This window comes from Zalophus californianus, chromosome 8 (genome assembly GCF_009762305.2).
Source record: "Zalophus californianus isolate mZalCal1 chromosome 8, mZalCal1.pri.v2, whole genome shotgun sequence".
In the NCBI taxonomy this organism is placed as follows: domain Eukaryota; kingdom Metazoa; phylum Chordata; class Mammalia; order Carnivora; family Otariidae; genus Zalophus; species Zalophus californianus.
In genome coordinates, this window is record NC_045602.1 from 74,006,029 (window position 1) to 74,025,353 (window position 19,325).

At 47.9% G+C, this 19,325-nt stretch overlaps 1 protein-coding gene across 5 annotated transcripts in view; it reads right to left on the reverse strand.

The window, feature by feature from the left end:
* The window catches only part of PRKCE (protein kinase C epsilon), a 474,803-nt gene that overhangs the window by 36,013 nt on the left and 419,465 nt on the right, over window positions 1-19,325 (reverse strand). For all 5 annotated transcript variants that reach the window (XR_003524573.1, XM_027621307.2, XM_027621310.2 and 2 more), the window contains one exon: window positions 850-988. Coding sequence is in view for 4 of the 5 variants with exons in the window: in XM_027621307.2 (XP_027477108.1) it covers window positions 850-988 (139 nt within the window). In the remaining variant the exon portion in view is untranslated. The remainder of the gene's footprint in view (window positions 1-849; window positions 989-19,325) is intronic.

Below are 19,325 nucleotides of genomic sequence, written 5' to 3' on the forward strand. Positions count from 1 at the left end.
TTAGTCAATTCTTTACCCCCACATCGCTTTGTGTCTAGCGGGTGCTCAAGCAATGCCAACTGAAAGGAAATGCAATCAGAATGCGCTAACGAACACCTATGCACCGTGGGCAGTGCTTACGGGGGCGTTGGTATCTCCTTCCCATCTTACATGGTCAGAACCCTCAAGGCCATTTTTATTCAGCATCTATGATATCTGAATCATATCACACAAGGTATCTCTCAGCCTAGGCAAGACTGACTTGAGAAACTCAAGGCCAGTAAGCACTTTATGATGAACAAAACATCCAAACAACTTCACGAAAGGCAGCCCGTCGGTCAGGTTCCCAATGAACATCTCTGATCTACATTTATAACAAGGCACGTTTTCCTCTTCCTGCTCGACCCCGTGCGCCCGTTATGCAGAATCACCACTGCGCTAGAAATGGCAAATAATTCCCGGTTTTACTATAGGTACATTACAGCTGATGAAGCTAATTGCTGCCTTTATCGATGGTGCTCCTTTATTCTGGTTATTAAGAAGTGAAGATAATGATACAAGTCTACAAAGTCCTCCTGGTCCCAGTCCATTGGTAGTTCTGGACTGAGATGGAAGGGTGAGGCCCTGCGAGTCTCTGCCCTGGTGTGGGGAATGGCCCGTTGCTCACAGTTGGCCCATTATCTCCTCTATCACCACCACGTCCTATGGAGAAATCAGTAAGCCTTCTACCTTTCCTCTTCTCCCTCCTCCCTTAGAATCTCCCCTGGCTTTCTAGTGCTTTCCCCCAGCACCACTAGGTGACCTCGGTGCAAGGGAACGGCCCCCGCCTCAGCCCTGGCAGAAGAACGTGGCCCTCTCTCACCATCTTACCTCGGGTGCAATGTAGTCAGGAGTTCCACAGAACGTGGTGGTTGTGACACCGTTCAGAATCCCTTCCTTGCACATCCCAAAGTCGGCCAGCTTGCAGTGACCTTCTGCATCCAGAAGGATGTTGTCCAGTTTCAAATCCCTGCAAGATGGGCCAGACCCATACAATTAATGCTTCAGACATCCCAATAGGGTCTTCTTGAGTTGGGAGAGATGTGCACATCTCAGGGAAATCTGCTGGCAACCCACCTCAGTCCAGGGCTCTCGCCCACACTGGTCAACCCCCAAAAGTGCCTCCATTCTCCCCAACATGAGGGAAGAGCTTCCATAACATCAGGAATATTTCAAGACTACTGCGGCCTAATAAAATCAGTAGATATTTATTGAAGCCCTACTGTGTGCTGCAATCCATACGATATGAGAGGAAGAAGCAACTCCTCCCCCTCCCTTCGTGAGTTAACCATAGGGGTTAGCTGGAACGATGAGACTGATGCATACTAACAGCAATAACTCGGCTAAAACCACATAAGAATCAGACGCTACTTTACAGAACGCTGACTATGTGAGCTATTGCGTCGTGGGGGAGACCACTGCCGGCTGGTGCAGGCTGGGAGGGCATCAGCACGAAGTGACTCTCAAGAGAAGCTTGGAGAGAGGGTTAGGTTTGGAGACAGCATGAAGGGAAAAGGTGGGAGGGAAGGGAAAGACCACACGGTGGGAGCCAAAGACAGTGAAGGGACCAGAGAATTGGACCCTGGTGAATGGAAGGGCAAGACAGGCATGTTGAAACCAACCCCGAAAAGCCTAGAATGCAAGAGGAGTTTGAAATTCATGTGGAGGGGGTGCCTGGGTGGCTCAGTCGTTAAGTGTCTGCCTTTGGCTCAGGTCATGGTCCCAGGGTCCAGGGATCGAGCCCCGCATCGGGCTCCCTGCTCGGTGGGAAGCCTGCTTCTCCCTCTGCTGCTCCCCCCTGCTTGTGTTCCCTCTCTCGCTGTGTCTTTGTCAAATAAATAAATAAAATCTTTAAAAAAAAGAAAAAAAGAAATTCACGCGGAGGACGATGGGAAACCTGCCTGCGGGAGCATGACCTCTGTGCAAGATCAGTCTTCATAGGGCAAGCAGGCAAAGGGGGGTGAGTGTCTGGGGACAAGAGGGAAGACACACTGGTGGCAACAACCAGGCCCTACAGAGCCCAAGCGGTTCTGGGCAGTGAGCTAGTACATGCAATGACAGGCGGGGGGTGGGGGTGGGGGCGGTATATTGGCCTCAGCCAGAGCAGCTCTCTTGCTTTACAGTTTGGGGTACCATGTAAGACCTAGTATAAAATTTGAAGTTCTGGGTAAGAATCCCCCTACCCACCAAATCTGCAAGCCCCACACCCGTCCCATAGAAGGACCCAGACTGTCAGAGGAAGGTCCCCGCCCTGGCCCTCCCTCAGCAGCCATGCTGGGCTGGGCTGGGAAGGTCTTGCAAAGAGGGCCCATTGCCCTGCACACAGAGCAAGAGGGGTCTTTCTCACAAGCCTGCTGGCGTCTGGACTTGAACTCCAGCCACCATCAGGAATCCAGGCCCGAGTGCAAAGGTGGGGCAGGAAGCACTTCAGGGCCTGCCTGCTTTGCACCCACGGCCCTGTTTCCGCTTACAGCTGGGACTTCTTGAGAAAAGAGAAAGCTCATAAAATATGCTGTTCTAAGCAGATGCTTATGAACTACAGAAAGGACAGTGAGTCCAACCAAGCCAAGCCCCTGGGACCGGGCTCCCCGACCTCCCACCCTGGCCACCGTGTGTGGTCAAGGCTCAGCTCTGGCCAGGGCGGGAGGGAAGGGAGAGGAACACGGACTTGGGCATGGGAGGCCTGGGTATTAATCCCTAGGGTGGCATGGCCCTGGTGAAGTCACCTTGCTGGTCTGTTACCTTGTCTATCAAATTGGGATGACACCTTCCTGCTTGTCTGAAGGGTTGAGATGAAGTGTGTGGAAGTAGCAGGACTTTATAGTATTACACCCGCTCCCTCCACGAGGAGCCGGAGTTAGAGGGAACCGGGGGTTCTGTTCATCCACCTGCAAACGTGGGAGTCATTGAGAGGTGAACCTGTGTGCCCTGCTGAGTTACAGCCCCTTCATGCTCCCTAATCTAATGTGCTACCTTGCCCACACGCACGCACGATGATCGCCATGGCAACACGTGTATTAGGAGCAGCAACAACAAACGTGTGGAAAGCACCTCTGTGGTCTACAAACCACATTCATGCTCTGAACAACAGCGAGGGTTCAGAAGAGCATGCTCTGCTATGGTCGTGGCAGCAGCAAGTAGATGGAAGCTGGAAGAAGGCCGATGACTTCTGAAAGGTGATGAGGAGGTTGACTTCACTGGAACTTGAACTCAGTCCCCACCCCGCTCCAAAGGCTGGCGTTCCTGCCTCTGTGTACTACACTCCTTCACCTTCCTGCCTTCGCGTCAGTGGACTTCTTCCAACGTCAGCCCCCAACCCCGCTTTGAGACAGGACCCACGTGCTACCTCTCAAAGCCCTCTCTTTTAAAGCCTTGTCGGAAGGGCGCCTTTCTGCTTTGTGTGGATGGAGTGGGTTCGGAAGATTCCAAGCCAGCCTGAGCCTTGCCCATCTGAAAATTCAACTCAGCATTTCCTTCTGCTCAGGATTCCCACTCGGGGCAAGAGAAGGTGGAAAGTCTTACCTCTTTGCCTGCCCTTGCTCTGGCCCAGGTACACACCGTCCCCTTGCTTCCTGCGCCCTCTTCTCCCTGAGGGAAGAAGCTGCCCCACACTGAAGCCCAGGGGGCCCACGAGGGCCGAGCATGTTCTGCAGGCTGCCCCTCTGCTGTGGGGAAGAGAGGCCTCAGGCCAAAAAGCATGTCTTCACACAGTCCCGCCGCCGATGCCAGAAATCCTGCCACTACTCACCTCCTCAAATTTCTCCTCTGTCTGTATTTCTCTAAAGCTCAGCCTCCCCACACAAAACCAAGTCCCAAAGAAGAGACAGTGACTTATGTTCCTTTCCTTGGTGGCAGGGAAGATGAGCACAGCTGGAAAGTCCCCTGAGGGCCAGAAATGCCATGATCAAAATTTTATTCCTTGGGAGTCTTCAGTCTCATTAAAAATGAAAAATACCCCCACGGCTGGGACCAAACCCGTCTGGTGTGGGGCTTTCAGTGAGTTCCTGAGTGGGGGTTTCAGTGGAGGCGAGAGCCGAGGCCGCCCAGGGTCATGCTTGCTTAGGCCAAGGAAAAGAGAGAGGACATCCACCCTTCCCTACAAGGGGGTTTAGGGGACAAGGGCTGCTGAAGGAGGGTGGAGTCCCTGAAATTCTGCTTGCTGCACAGCTGGCTGAGGGTGGTGGTCCCTCTTGGTTTTCCCTCCCTCCCCCTTAGTGGCACTGATGCCCCGGACTTCCAACTTTCGACTTCCTGTTCCTGCCCCAGGATCCCCCCACCTGCTGGCTTTTAGTGCTGCCTGTTCACGAGGGGTCTCTAAAGCCTCCCTGGGAAGGTCAGGGACTATCATTTCCTAGCCTTGCTGGGTCTGAGGCCCAGCTCGCAAGGACAGAGTGAGTGGGCTTTTCTCCTTCTTGGGTGCTCCCCTGGTGCTCAGGTCAGAGGCCAGGCACATAGTAGGTACTCATCAAACTTATGGACTGACAGCTTTGCAAAGAGGGACTTCTGCCTAGATATTAATCCCCACCAGTCCTCAAATACAAGGGCAGAGTACTTTTGAGGACCCGGGACATTTTTTTAAGGAACAGGGTCGTTTATTTAATAGTGGAAAAAAATACAGCAAAATCCTTTCCCCTCTATATGAGTCAATATAACTCTAGGTTTTACTTATTAAATTAATAGCTCCCTTCCAATTTTTTTCAATAGGTAATACCTTCATGTGTTCTAAAACCCAAAGTGTAAAAGGACATACAGTAAAAAAATCTCCTTCCTGCATCTGCTCTCCAGACACCACTTTTTCCCCTTATAGGCAACTGCATTGTATTTCTTGTGCAGTGTCTGGGTCACACTTTCTGCATAAATAAGAACGTGTGACTATATATTCAAGTCCCCCCTTTTAACCAACTGAGAGCTTACTATATGCAGTCTTTTGCTTAATATGTCGGAGATCTTTCTGTCTTGGCACATTAAGAGGCTCCTAAATTCTTTTCTATGGCCATACAACACTCTGCCATATTTACTGGGGGACAGTTAGCTCGCCTCCAGTATTGTGCTATTACAAACAGGGCTGCTGTGACTAAGCTTATAAATATATGACGGTAATTGTACAGCTTTTCTAGAAAAGAAATGTCTGAATCCGATAGAACAGGAATGTGGATTTGATGGATCTTGCCAAACTGCCCTTCTCAGAGCTGAAGGATTTACACTTCCATCAGCGGTACGTGATGATGCCTCCTTGCCAACATGGTATGTTATCGAGTTTCCGGTAGTCTGATTTTTTAAAGATTTTATTTATTCATTTTAGAGAGAGAATGAGAGAGCACAAGCAGGGGGAGTGGCAAAGGGAGAGAGATAAGCAGACTCCCCGCTGAGTCGGAAGCCCCAGACGGGGCTCCATCCCAGGACCCTGAGATCATGACCTGAGCCAAAGGCAGACGCTTAATTGACAAGCCACCCAGGAGCCCTTATCTTGGTATATTCTTAAGTTTCTCTGTAAGTTTAAGCATTTTTTCATATATTTAATTTTTTTTTTTTTTTTTGGTGAACTGTTGACATTTTTCCTTTATGGTGTTTGTTTCTTATTTTTTTTTTTTTTTAAGGAGCTTTTTCTATATTAGGAAATGAACTTGGAGTGGTTTTAAGAATTGCAAATTCTTGTCCCAGTTTAATTTTTGACATTGCTTACGGTGGTTTATTTTATGGTTTTATGTCTTAATTTGAAAGGCTTTACCCATTTCGAACTTTTAAAGCATTCCCCCCAAGGTCTCCCCTTGTACTTTGATGCTTTCATTTTATAAATGCAAGTCTTTGATGTATTTGGAATTCGGCCTGATAAAAGGTGTGAAGTAGAGATCCAACTTTGTTTCCAGCCCCATATGTTGGACAGTTCATCTTTTCCTCATTGACTGAAACATCACCTTTTCCAAATACTGGTCTTTCTGGAGTCTTCATTCAATTATGTTGCTCTATGCCACACTTTTGAAATTACTGAAGGTTTATGATGCATTTTAACATTCAGTAGGGCTGGTCCCCTTCTTCTTCTTCAAAATTTCCTGGCTACTCTTGCTTGTTTATTTTTCCATATGAACTTTAGAATCATCTGTCTTGTTTTAAAAAAAATCCTGGTGATGTTTTTATTGGGAACATGTCTAAAGTTATAAATTAACTCAGAGAGAATTGATATTTTTATGATGTTGAGTCTTCCTATCCAATAACACTGTTTGTCTTTCTATTCATTAAAGTCTTGCCTGTGTCCTTTAGGGGCATTTTAAAGTTCTCTCCTATAGATTGTGTGCATTTCTTGTTATATTTAATGGCAGCCTGCTGGTTGTCCCAATACCCATTCTCATTTTCTTCCTTAGTAAGAGAACACTGTTGTTGTTGTTGTTGTTTAAGCCTTGCACGTAGTGATGTAGCTATAACCCGGAATTCAAAGCCTTCCTTAGAACTGGGTGTGGTTATATAACTAAGTTCTAGCCAGTCAGTTGTATGAAGTCTCAAAAGAAAGAGGCTTACTCTTTTCTTTCCTTTACCCATTGCCTGAATGAGGACATAATGCCTGGAGGCCTAGTAGCCACCTTCAGCCATAAAGAAAAGGACCAAGTCCCAGAAATGGTCACTGGACTTCCTATCTCCAGATAACACTCATATGAAAAAGAAATAAACTTGTGTCTTATTTAAAGCACTGTTGTCTGTGGCTTATATGATAATCGCAGCTGAATCCACTTCTGAGGAATCCAAGTTGTTATTTTAAATTCCTATTGTAAATGGGGTCTTTTCTTCCATCATATCCTTTATCTGGTTGCATATGTATGTACTAGTTCTTAATTTCTACTTATCGTTTTATGCCCTGCCACTGTATGAATGTTCTTTATTTTTGTAAATAAATGATTCTCCTGGATCTTCCAAAACATTTGTAACTGGTGATCATTTTTACTTCCTCCTTTTCAGTGTTTACATTTCTAACTTATTTATTTTGCCTGTGTTGGCTGGAAACTTAAGAACAATGCTAAGTAATGATGATAGTGTTTGGTAGTCTCTGATTTGGTGGGGGTGTCTCTGGTTACGATAAAGGCATTTCCCTAGGCAGAATGCCTTTATCATAGCCCCCGTCACTTGGAACCTGACTGAAGGCTACCTTACTGTGTATTCTCCACTAGACTGAGGACTTGTGAGAACTTCCGTGGAAACTCCCTTTCTCCCCAGCTCCCAGAGGTCCCAGTGAGCTATGGGGAAGACAGTAAGGAACAGGCTATGCAGTGCCCCTCTAGTCCTGGGTTTCTTAACCTTGGAGCTGGATTGACATTTGCAGCTGGATAATTCTTCGTTGTGGGGGGTTGTCCTGTGCACTGTAGGATGTTCAACAGAAATGGTGAGCTATACCCATTAGATGCTATTATCAACATCCCCACCCCCCAGTTGTGACAACCCAAAATGGCTCTAGACATTGTCAAATGTCCCCTGCAAGACTGCTGGTGGACAATTACTGCTCTAAGTCTCAAACAATGATCAAGGCTCCAAGATGGTCTGGTCCAGATCCTTAAGCCGAATAGGGATTTGAGAGCAAGGCTCTCAGGAAAGGGTGCATCTGCCTTGAATGTCCTCTACCATTTTATCCTGGGAGACAGGAAGCCTGGCACACTAGCCCTGCTGGCATTTGGTACCATCAACGCATCTTTTTAAGAAGCATCTTAGGAAATCGAGGCTCAGAAAAGGTAAAGCCGCTCACCCATGCTTGCACAGCTGGTAAGAGGCAGTGCTGGGCTAACTCACACAACTGCGTGTGATCAGCTTTCAGATCAAATGTAAGATCCATGAGTTAGAAATCTCTATCTGCTGATGGGACCCAAATCCCTTTGCTCTTAAAAAAGGTGGGCTTCATGATGAGAAGGGGAATACAAAGGCCCAAAGGTCACAGCCGCTGATAGGGAAGGAGTGATTTAGGGGCATGATGGTATAACCAAGGTTCCCTTGAGGTAGGAACACAGAGCACTTCCAGAAACTCAAAAGATAGTCAAGAAAATCCCAAATATGCTTGAGACTCAGTTTCCTTATCTGTAAAATGGGGATAATATTGCCACGATTGAATGATGTAATCCACGTGAAAGTTCAAGCATTAGAGCCTGATACATGGTAGTTACTCTAGGAGTAACTTACGGTCTCTAACAGTCTCCAGGGTTCTCTGACAGTCATTTCTTAAGACGCACATGCCCTGTGGGCCCCTAAAAACTTTTTTTTTTTAAAGATTTTATTTACTTATTTGACGGAAAGAGACACAGCGAGAGAAGGAACACAAGCAGGGGCAGAGGGAGAGGGAGAAGCAGATTCTCAGCTGAGCAGGGAGCCCGATGCAGGGCTCGATCCCAGGACCCTGGGATCATGACCCGAGCCGAAGGCAGACGCTTAACGGACTGAGCCACCCAGGCGCCCCCCCCAAAAAAAACTCTTTAATATTAGAGAAATACTTATTACTTCCTAGTGTGCATAAACTACAGAGACAGACTTTGTGGGATGAAGAATAGGGAGCATATGTAACTATCACACAGTGGGGAAAATGTCAAAGAATACTTGAGAGAGAGACAGAAAGAGACTGAAACTTCTACTCCAGCCCAGGGAGAAAATCACAGATTCCTTTCCCCTGGGCCTGGGGAATGACACCTCGCACCCAGGGGAACACCAGTGCCCCAGGGAGAAAGCAAAGGCAGGCGGGGTGGTTTAAGGAGGAGGGGGTGGGGCAGCACAGGTGTCACCCGTCAGGATCGACGTGACAGTTTCCAGACCCTCAGCAACCTACCCAGGCCCTTGTGCAGAGCTGGGAGCAGCTGCCCTAGCAGTGGGAATCCCTGTGCTTTGCAGCCCCCTGGGTGCTATCACACGCCTTATCTCTCCGACTCCCAACAACAGCCCTGGCAGGAGGGGGATCATCATCCCCAGCTTGCAAAGAACTTGGGGGTGGGGCCGGGGGTGGGGTGGGGGGCACCAAAGCTTGTGAGGTGAGCTGGAACCTGAGCAGCAGAAGCTGGGTGGGGTCCTACGCTCCTCCCCACGGCACCTCAGCCATCTTATCCGAAAAAAATCGTCCTCTCCTACTGGTGAAATTGTGTTTTCCCAATTTCGTAGATTCCCCAAGAATAAGGGCCAGGAAACTCCTCTGGAAACCACTGGCATTTAGCGAAGGGTTGGCACCCGGGAGACCCTTCACACATAAGAAAAAATTGAAAAAAACTTTTTTTGCTTGACTCGAAAACTCACCCCAAAGGAAGGGACCCATATGTCCCTGTCTTCTGGACCAGGCTCTCCATTTTTAATGCCCTCATTTCCCTGCTGTGCTCCCTGGTATATTTCTCTGGCATGCTAATTCCCCAAAGCTCAGGCCTGAACACCACACAAACGACAGCACATTCTTCCACTTACGCGAAGATAAGAGATTAGAAAGATTACTTTTCAGGATGCCAAGTATTTAGATCACCAGAGAGAGCAGGCCCTCGGGGGAGGTTATGAAGAAACTCTGCTTGTTTTTGGACAAATAGTGAAGACTAGCACATGATTGTGGTTAATCAGATGGGAATACAGGCTCTTGGGGCAGATGTTGCTTCATAAATTGAACCATACGTTCAAGAGAAAGCCAACTTTCCCCTCCAATATAGCACACTCCCCTTGACATTGGGGCAAACGTTGGTGACCAGCTGCTGTCCTTCCTTCTGGCTCCCTCTGTGGCGGCCACCCCCGAGCACCCCCAGGAACGCCAGATCTCTCCAGCGCCACCCTGGGCCAGGCAAGACTATAAGCACAAAGCCTGAGAAAGGGAACCTCCGGGGTGCCTGGGTGGCTCAGTCGGTTAAGCGTCTGCCTTCAGCTCGGGTCATGATCCCGGGGTCCTGGGATCGAGCCCCACATCGGGCTCCCTGCTCAGCCGGGAGTCTGCTTCTCCCTCTCTCTCTCCCTCTGTGCTCTCTCTCTCTCTCTGTCTCTCAAATAAAAATAAATACGTCTTAAAAAAAAAAAAAAAGAAAGTGAACCTCCTGCCTCTCTGTCAAATCGAGAAGCATCATTTGCTTCAGAGCCAAGGTAACTGATTTCAAACTTCTCCATTGCCATGCTGATACCCGGAGTCAATGGTCATGTTTCACTCTGGGCCAGTCTGCAGGGAAATCCCAGAGCCTTTTCATAGGAAAAGCTCAGTCATTTAGGACAAAATAGTTAACTACCATTTTGGGGTTTTTTTCCAAATGCTTTTGTATGCTGGCTCAGGATAAGTCTTTAAATGCATTATCTCATTTAATCTCACCAATAGCCTAGGGACCTGGTAGGACTGTTATCGCCTCCATTTTAAAGAAGAGGAAGAAGGTTCTGAGGGGCTATGTCCCTGGCCCGGGACACACGGGGCGGGAGTGACACAGTGGTTTGCCTGACATCAACTCCCGTGCTCTGAATCACTTTGCTACGTTGCCTGAGGAGGGGGACAAAAAAGATGGTATCTACACTCCTGCCCCTCTGTGGGACTGAGAGCACAGTTGTTGCCGTTGGGCTAATGGCTGTTTTGGACTCATGGCAAGGTGGTTAGAAGATGTAACGGATAAACTAGGCACTGCTGTTTTGACCAAACTGATGACCCCTGGTCTGGAGAGAGCCGACCTCCAGCTACCACACTGACAGTTGGAAAACCTGAGGTGTGAAACGGTACCCCTTTCACAGCCAAAATAAAGAGCCTGGGGCTGTACCTGGACATTAAGACGTGGAATCCCTGCAGAATAACTTATCTGACTGCGAGGTTGTATCTAATTCCTTTTTTTTTTTTTTTAACCCACAGCAATGAAAGCAAATTCTTATGCTTGATATACCCGCAGATAATATCCTGACCTCCAACGATGGGAAATAGGCCTTGACTTGTGTCCCCAGAGAGCGGGATGGGACCCTCTGACCATTGTGACATTTACACCCAGGCCCCCAGTCCTCTCCAGGCCGTCAGTCAACCTGCACCTAGAAATGGCCCTTCGGGGCTCGGTCGGTGTACAGACTGGGCCAAGGACAGCGATGACCTCAAGCAAGTCACTTCTCTGAGCTCGCTGTCCTCAAATATGAGAAAAGACGGCTGGATGAGCTAATCCCCAAGGACCCTTCTCGTCCGAGATCCTGGGAAGCGAAGGCAGCTGGAGCACATGAAGTCTGAACTTGCAATCCAGGCTGTCGCACACACGTTTCCCTTTCCACCCCGAAGCAAACCTTTACCAGCAGGCCTTTTTGTACAAAATGCAAATCAGACGATGCTCTCCTTCTACTTGCCTTCTTCAGGGGCACCCCTCGAACACACTTCCTGTGTGGTGTGTGAGGTGCTTTGGGGTCTCCACCAGTCGGGACTGTTGGCTTCCTCCCTCCCCTCACCCCCTCATAATCCAAACCTGGGCCTGTGGGCCTTGGGTGCTTCCCAAGTGTGTGAGGCTGTCGCCTGCCTTGACGTCCCAGCACAGGCCCTGCTATGAGGATCTGTCTTCCACCGTGGATGCCCCGTGAGGGCGGGACCTGGAAGCCCCCCAGGGCCCGATCCTTCCTCCCATCTCAATACCCCAGGTCAAAGGATGAAAGAATCAGGGAGCAGGGAGGGGAATTTGTGAATCATGGCCCCAGGCATCCAGGCGACCAGGACAAATGCTTTCAGATACCATATGGAACTACTTAAAATGTATTAGGAACTGTTAAAACCAAGGCCAAACCTTCAGAGGCAGCTGAATCTGGCATCCTCCTGTACCCTCCGTTCTCCCATTACACTCAGGCAGAACCCCTCCGCTAACCCCAGCAGCTTCCATGGTAGTCAGAGTGGAGCCCAAGAACCTTGCTCTGACTCTGGAGCTGGCCTCCCACCCCCTTCTTTTGCCACCACCTCCCCGTCTTTCTAGCCACAGGGTCAAGGGTCTCCAACAACACTTTTCTGCCTTAAGACCTTTGCCCCATGGCTGTCCCCTCTCCCTGGAGAACAGACCCCTTGTCATTAAGGTCCATGCCTCAACCTCTCTTCCTCAGGGACGCCTCTCACTGGCCACCCTGTCTAAAGCAGCCCATCGCCACTTGCCCCCTACCGACCCTTCCTTGAATTTCAGTCACCTCGGTCATTTCCTTCATGGCAATGACCACAACCTGGAAGGACTTTGCTTGTTTATTTCCTTGAGTATATGGTTTCCCCCACACGAGCTCCATGGGAACAGTGACTGCGTCTCTGTGTCCCTAGTGCGGTCCCCAGAGCCCTGCACAGTGCCTGCATTCACTGTTAGTTGAGGGCCCAGAGGAGATGGATCGGTATTAAGTCCGCTCCAGTGATGGTCTAGTTAATGGCATGATTACAAATCCTAATGCCTCCATTGCCTAGTTGGCTCTTGTGTGCCATGTTCCACAATATTTATGGTTGCAGCTCAGAGTCTGCTTTTTGTGGCGAACCTTGAGGATACCGAGAGAAGAGGACACAGTCCCTGTCCTCAAGGAGGGGTCTGGAGGGAGTGGTGGACCTGAGGCCAGAACCCTTGTGATGGTAAGCTCTACACTAGAGAGACAAACAGGACACCACCATTGTCCTCAGAAGGCCAGCGCTGCTGGTCTTGCCTTTTTTTTTTGCAGCTCAAAATCTAGCCAGCATTCTGTCATAACACAAAGGGCCACTCCAGCTAAAGGACCAAGAGTAAGCTTTCTGGGGGGGGGGGGGGGGGTGTGCCTGGAGCCTCGCAGAAGTGCACTATAGCTCCTCATGCCCAGAATCCCCAGGCAGGGAGGCCAGAACACCACTCTTCAAGGTCAGGGCGAGAAGCTGCCAGAACGAGTAAGTGTAGGTCTTCCTCGACCGGCCGTACAAGGAGCCGTGTGCTAGAAGAGTGGTCAGCACCTCGCAGGTCACCTCTGCCCAGATAAAGAGCTGAGGAAACACAAATGTAACTCCGCACGAGTTGAGGGGGATGTAGGGAAAGCACGTCTTCCTGCAAAGTGAGGGTCACCCAAGTTCCTTGGAGGCTATCAGAGGCCTCAAGCGAGGCCAGGGAGCCGAAAATGGACTGACCTCTGAAGGGACAGAAAACAGATTTTATTATTCTTAAAAAAAGAAGTCTTACATTTGTATTTGTTTAATTTGGCCATAGAAGGTATTTGCTTTAAGACTGTGTGGTGCTTTTCAGCTGATCAGAAATGTGAATGCGCGCGCGTGTGCGCATGCACACAAGCCGCTAAGGACAGCTATAGGGTTCTGCTCACACCCACACATTTGTTCACAGGCTCAGGCCTGCAGCCAATGGAGGAGGAAAATACACAGGTTCACGAGGAGGAGGCAGGTGAAGGAGATCCTTTTTTTTTTTTTTTTTTTTTATCAGGGAGCACAAAATCTGGTGGAGTTTACGAGACAGGCAGCCTCCATCACTCCAGCTGATGAATATTTACTAGGCAGCTACTATGCACCAGGGAGGTCCTGGTTTTGGAGGGCAGGGGTCTACTGATACACTCAGCTCGCACGCACATGCTGAATCTGAGGTGACTGGGAAACATCTAAGTGGATATGCCAACCGGGTGGTGACAGATGAAGGTTTGGGCTGGAGAAATGATGAGAGTGCCTGAAACAGTCTGAGCGGAGAAGTGGGCTGAGACTGGTCGGTGAGCAAGCCCAATGTTTAATGGGACAACCAGAGAGGAAATTCAGGAAGCCCTAATATCCACCCGAGCTCAGAGAGATAAAAGTACTTGCCCTTATTTATATTTATTGATATTTTCTCTTCATGCTTACTCTGATTTAGAAATAATGATAATTATTGTGATGATGGTGATGATAAATTGTAATTTTCAAGAAAACACTTTCCAGATCGGTAGAGGTATCATGTGCCAGGGTTGGCCCAGTGAACAGCTTTAGTAAAGAAAAGAACTGTAAACTTCAAATCCACCAATGGGAGGAAGGGAAGGGAATTCCAGAATTCTGCTCGGGGAAAAAAAGAAAAGAAAGCAACAACTCTGCAGGGACACTGGGAGATCTGCCCTCGCGCAAGAAAGCAGCTGTTCTCCGTGCAGAAGGAACTCCCTTCAGAGAAAACTCACCGGAGCGCCATGTTCTCCGGGCGCTGTCCAGTCTCCCAACCAAGAAGGACCTACAGGAGGCTCCTCCTCCCAGCTGGTGGGTGTAGTGGGAGCCCAGCTCAACAACAATCCAGTTTCCTGGGCTTCTCTCTCCTCTCTACCGGCCTGTTGCCTTCTGGCTGCCCTCTCCCTGGCCCTCCCTTCCTTCTGCTCCATCTGAGGGGGTCACTGTGCCCTGGATATTTCTTTGCTTCCATCTCATTAGAAACCACCCTTCCTCAAACTATAAATCTTTTGAATTAGTTGCGAATGTGTTCAGTGTCACTGAGCCAAGGTGGGCACTTATGGTTTGAGGTGTAACTTCCCCCAGGGAACCTGCATATAGACTGATGAGAGGACTCTGGAGAGTTAGTGGGGGAGACAGGCTGGGGGGCACAGCTTCAGTACCACTTCTCAGATCCTGGCTAGAGGGGGCCTACATCCCTTCTAGCGGCCACTGGCTTCCCCCACCTCTGAGTTCAGCCTGAGTCATCCGCTTCCTTTTATTTAACCCTAGGACCATTCTTGGAATAGGACTGGATTTTCTTGATGTCATTCAGCTAAAATTCAGAGTGCCGTTCATTTCCTGACTTTGCTGGCAATCACCAGCTGCATTTATCCTCACACTAGAGCAGGCTGTTTGGCCACAGATGTGGATGAAACAATAGTAAGTTATGTTCAATGGAGGGAGGTACTTAATAATTAAGGTTGACCTACCTCTGCCTTGGGAAAAGTGATATCTAGCTTTCAAATAAAGTCTCTTTCATTACAATCAAGGTCACGGAAGGGGACTAAGGGCATGCGGTACACACACGGAGCAGAGTGGACCCTCAGATTTAGCATTTACAGCTTTCCTGGTGCATGGCAAGTAGCAATTTCTACCTGTACAGAGTACATATTTTAATTTGGTTCTGAATGAAGCCAGTGCGCAGTGTAAGCCTGCTGGCCAGACATAGTGAGGAGGTCCATGAGAGGTATAGTGCTCGGCCAGAAAGCAAGGGGAGTGGCCAAATTAAACACAAAAACGGGCAATTTGTTGGTGGTTCAGTTCTCCACATATTCTATTCTGAAATAAATCATGACTTGTGAATTTATTTTAGCAAGTGCTGTGGCAAAAGCTAACCTTCAGTGGAAACTAAAAAGGTAATGAACATGTGCTATGAGGATGTGCTCTCAACATCTCCCTAAACACCCACAGCTCTGTGCTACAGTAATCGTACTCCCTACTTTGTGACACACACTGCATTGTCTATGTGCTTTATCATACACGGAAAGTATATAGTGTTGTTAATATAGAGACAAATTAATATTTGTAGACACAGACATATGCAGAGATGTTGGGAGTTAATGTCACCTGTGTATATACAATGAAGTATATATGTAATAAAGTAGGTAACATGCTGTGTGAGAATGAGTCCAGGCAACGCGTAACTTTCTCTCTCATGTATTAATCATACTAGGTACTTTATTGTGTGTATAATACAGTATAGATAGAAAAGTAATATGTATATAAAACAAATTACATATGTAATAAATACACAGTATGATTAACAGACATGATATATAGAGAGATTTGGGGAATTATACATTGCCTACATAGACACAAAATGTATATGTAATAAAAACACATATGTAATTAAGCATGTATGTAATACATATGTAATAAACCACCTAGTATTAATATATGTAACAAATCTTTAGTATATTTGTATATGTATTTATATTTATGTAATTCATATATGTACATATAATACATGTGTATATAGTGTATGTTCTACATAAAATCAATAGGTTGAAGTGACTTCTTAGATTGTATTTCATGGTGTTGGTCTCTTTCCAGTTTTGCAATTTATTCTCGCCTACTCATTTATGCTAACGGAGATGGACGCTAACAATTACTCTTGAAGCCTTAAGAATATACAAATGCAAAATCCATCATCTTATGAAGCTAAAAAAAAAAAAAAACCCACTATTTTCATGCACTAACAGCCCCACATGGAGGTTAATTAAACAAATGCTAATTTCCTAATCTGCTGATGACTGTTAAAATAGTTTTCATCGCCAGAGATGAGCTGTTAAGATATATATATATATATACTCACAACCAGACCTGCTCTTTTTCAAAACATAAATGTTCTGATTTAATGGAAAATCACTGCAGGGCACAAGTATAAACTATAAAACAATTAAAATCATAAATCCAAATGGCAGCAATTCCCAGTGAGTTTTTCAACATCGAACTAAGCAGCTGCCCATCTGAAAAGCTGTGCCCTGGGCCCTGCAGGTGAGCTGGCTGGAGCTAGGGACAAGGGACAGGCACGGGCAGCTTTCGGTGGGTGGCCTCCAGTGAGAACCCACGGCAGGCTGGAGTCTGTGGGACAGTGGGATCATCAGCCCAGGCCTCAGGAGGTCCCAGGGCAGAGGCTGGCCACAGGTTGCTAGCCTGCTTGTTTTCCTTTCTTAGAAAAAAAAAATTCATTCACGCCTTTAGATATTTCCTGAGCAACTACTTTGTGGCATATACTATTCTTGGCACAGAGGAAACAAGGTTCCTGCGCTCGTGGAGCTTACATTCTAGTGTGGAAGGAGACATCAGTTAATATAACAATAAACGGTATGTTAAAGAATGAAAGTGCTATGAACATTGAGGCTGGAATGAACTCTGGCCCATGTCCTCATCTCTCTTCCATGAAAAGATGAGTATTTACTGAGCACCTTCCAAATGCCTGGCCTTTGTGAGATGACTTTCAAGAGACAGAACGCTAAGCTGTAGCTTCTGTCACCTGCAGGTGAAACCAGGAGCAAGCCGTAAGCCACCTGCTCAAGGATGGCATTTGGTGAGGATTTACTAGCGTACCTCATGTGGATGATCTCATTTAAGTCTCCCCAAAACTCCCCAGAATGGGTACCACCGTTGCTCCCATCTTACAGATGGCAAAACTGGGGTCTGCAGAGGGCGAATGCCTTGCCCAGAAACCCACTGCTAGCTTGGGGGTGGGGACCAGGATTTGCACCCCACAGAGCAGCCTCCTAATCGCCCCCCTCCCCCGCCCCGTGTGGGTCTAAACCAGGTGGTGGAGACCAGTGGGACTGGAGGGGTTTCTAACCAGCTGGAAGCTCCTTGAAGAAGGGCCCACATCTGCGACACTGTCTGTATCCTCCCCGGGCCCCCGGGGCCTGCTCCGGGGCCAGGTGCCAGGAGAGGTCATCACATACTGACAGCTGGGTCATTCTCTGCGGGTCTCACTTCAGGGTCACCCCAATCTCCAGCCCAGGAGGTTGTGAGGTGTGGCGGTCCAGTCCTGACTTCACAATAACTGCATTTCATTGTCAACCAGAGATCTAGACTTGGGGCCCTTGGAAAATTGGTTACAGGTCAAGGGCGTAAGGATCAGGAAACATTTACCAAAACAGGGACTCTCCATGATGCCACTTAAGGATCAATAGGGCAAAACTGTGTGAGACGGAGCAAGGGGCTGTGGTATCTGAAAGACATGACTTTGGAGATTACTCGAGTTCTGACTTACTAACAATACGTGAAGACAATGACTTAACCTCACCAAGGCTCATGTGTCTCACCTGTAAAATGGGGATAGCAATTACTCATTTCAAAGGCTTACTGTGATGCTCAAATAAGATAATAGGTAAAAATTTATTCCAGTTCCTGGCACAGGGTAGGTGCTTGACAAATATTGTTCCAATTTCCCTTTGTGAACAATTTCCGAACTTGATCATTGAAACCACTCGTTTCATTCTCCTCCCTCACCTACAAAAAAAAATGACTGTTGGCCCCATAAATAGATTTGAATGCCTGCTGCTTTTTTTTTTTTTTCTCAAACTGACCACTTTACAAGTGACACCATAAGGGAGCAGCACAATGGTAAACAACCACCGGAAGGGGAAACCAGAATGAAGAAACAGAACTAGGAATTATAGGATAGTGGCTGTGCCCTTGCTGCTAGACTTTATTTCCCCACCATAACTGACTTGGTGAGTCAGTTGACTTGTGTGAGTTGTGGAAGGACGCGGGACATCAAGGCTTGGCCAGTTTGGTACTCCTGTGACTTCTGAGGCAGAGGCGGGTGGGTGAAGGGACTGAGCTGACCAGGCTGTGGGTTCCCATGATCACGTTTATGAGGCATGGCTATGTCCAGCCTCCGTGGTCCCTGCCCATTTCTCATTGATTTTCCAGCTTGCCCACTGTATCCGTGACCGGCTCCATCGTTGTTCCCCAAATTCCTTTTCTGTGCAAGTCAGCCAGCGCTCTGCTCGGCACTAAGACCCCTGACTAAGACCCCGGGTCCCAGGCCGGTCTAACAATCCCTCACTCATCAGTGATAGCAGGCAGCCCATGATGACAGCTGCTCACTCTCAAAGGCTTCCAACCTTGGAACTATCTCAGGAGCCAGACCAGTGCACTCTGAGAGTGGAGAGCCCTTGCTGGTCCTCATACACTCACAAGTACCTGTAGATCAGCTACTGTGTGCACAGAACTGATGGAGAACAGAGACTGATATGGTGAAAAGCAGTCAGGGGCTACAGAATAAGCAATATCACATCTAGTATGTCTCCATGGCTCTAAAAGTAGCCTGGAACGAAGAGTAGCCACACAATGTATGTTGACATGACCCACGGACCTCCAGAAGCAGAGAGGTTAGGATCAGATGGTGGTTTAGGGCCCAATCTCTCTCTCTCTCTCTCTCTCTTTTAAAGAGCTTATATAGCTGTTTCTACACCAACTTCAAAAATAAGAGAAAATACTAAGCTGCTATTAAAACCTGCAGGAATCATTGTTAGGGCCATTGTATTAAGAGGATTCTAAGAGTCCAGGGCTTTAGCACTATGAAAAGGAAATATCAATGGCACAGGTCAATGATTTTGAGCAGAACAGACCTGGAAGCTGTTAGAAAGAATCAAAGCTGAAGCACACAGCTAACTGGGAAGGCCCAAGCCTGCAGGCTTTCTGGCCCCCAAGCCCTGCTCTTTCCATACTTTGGCCCTCAACTCCCAGGCAAAGGGTGTGGAGGCCTAAAATAGCATAAACTGACCCTAGCTGTTAAAGCTCAGCCAAACTACCCATATTTCAAGGGAGCTCATCTAGAGAAGTCTGTTACTGCTGGGCCTTATGAAAAGTGTAAGTGAGAGAGGCATCTTCACTCTCCGGAGCCTCTGCTCCTTCTCGCCTGGTCTTCCTCAGTGCTGCCCTCTTCCCGGCCCGGGGCCCGCTGGCCTCT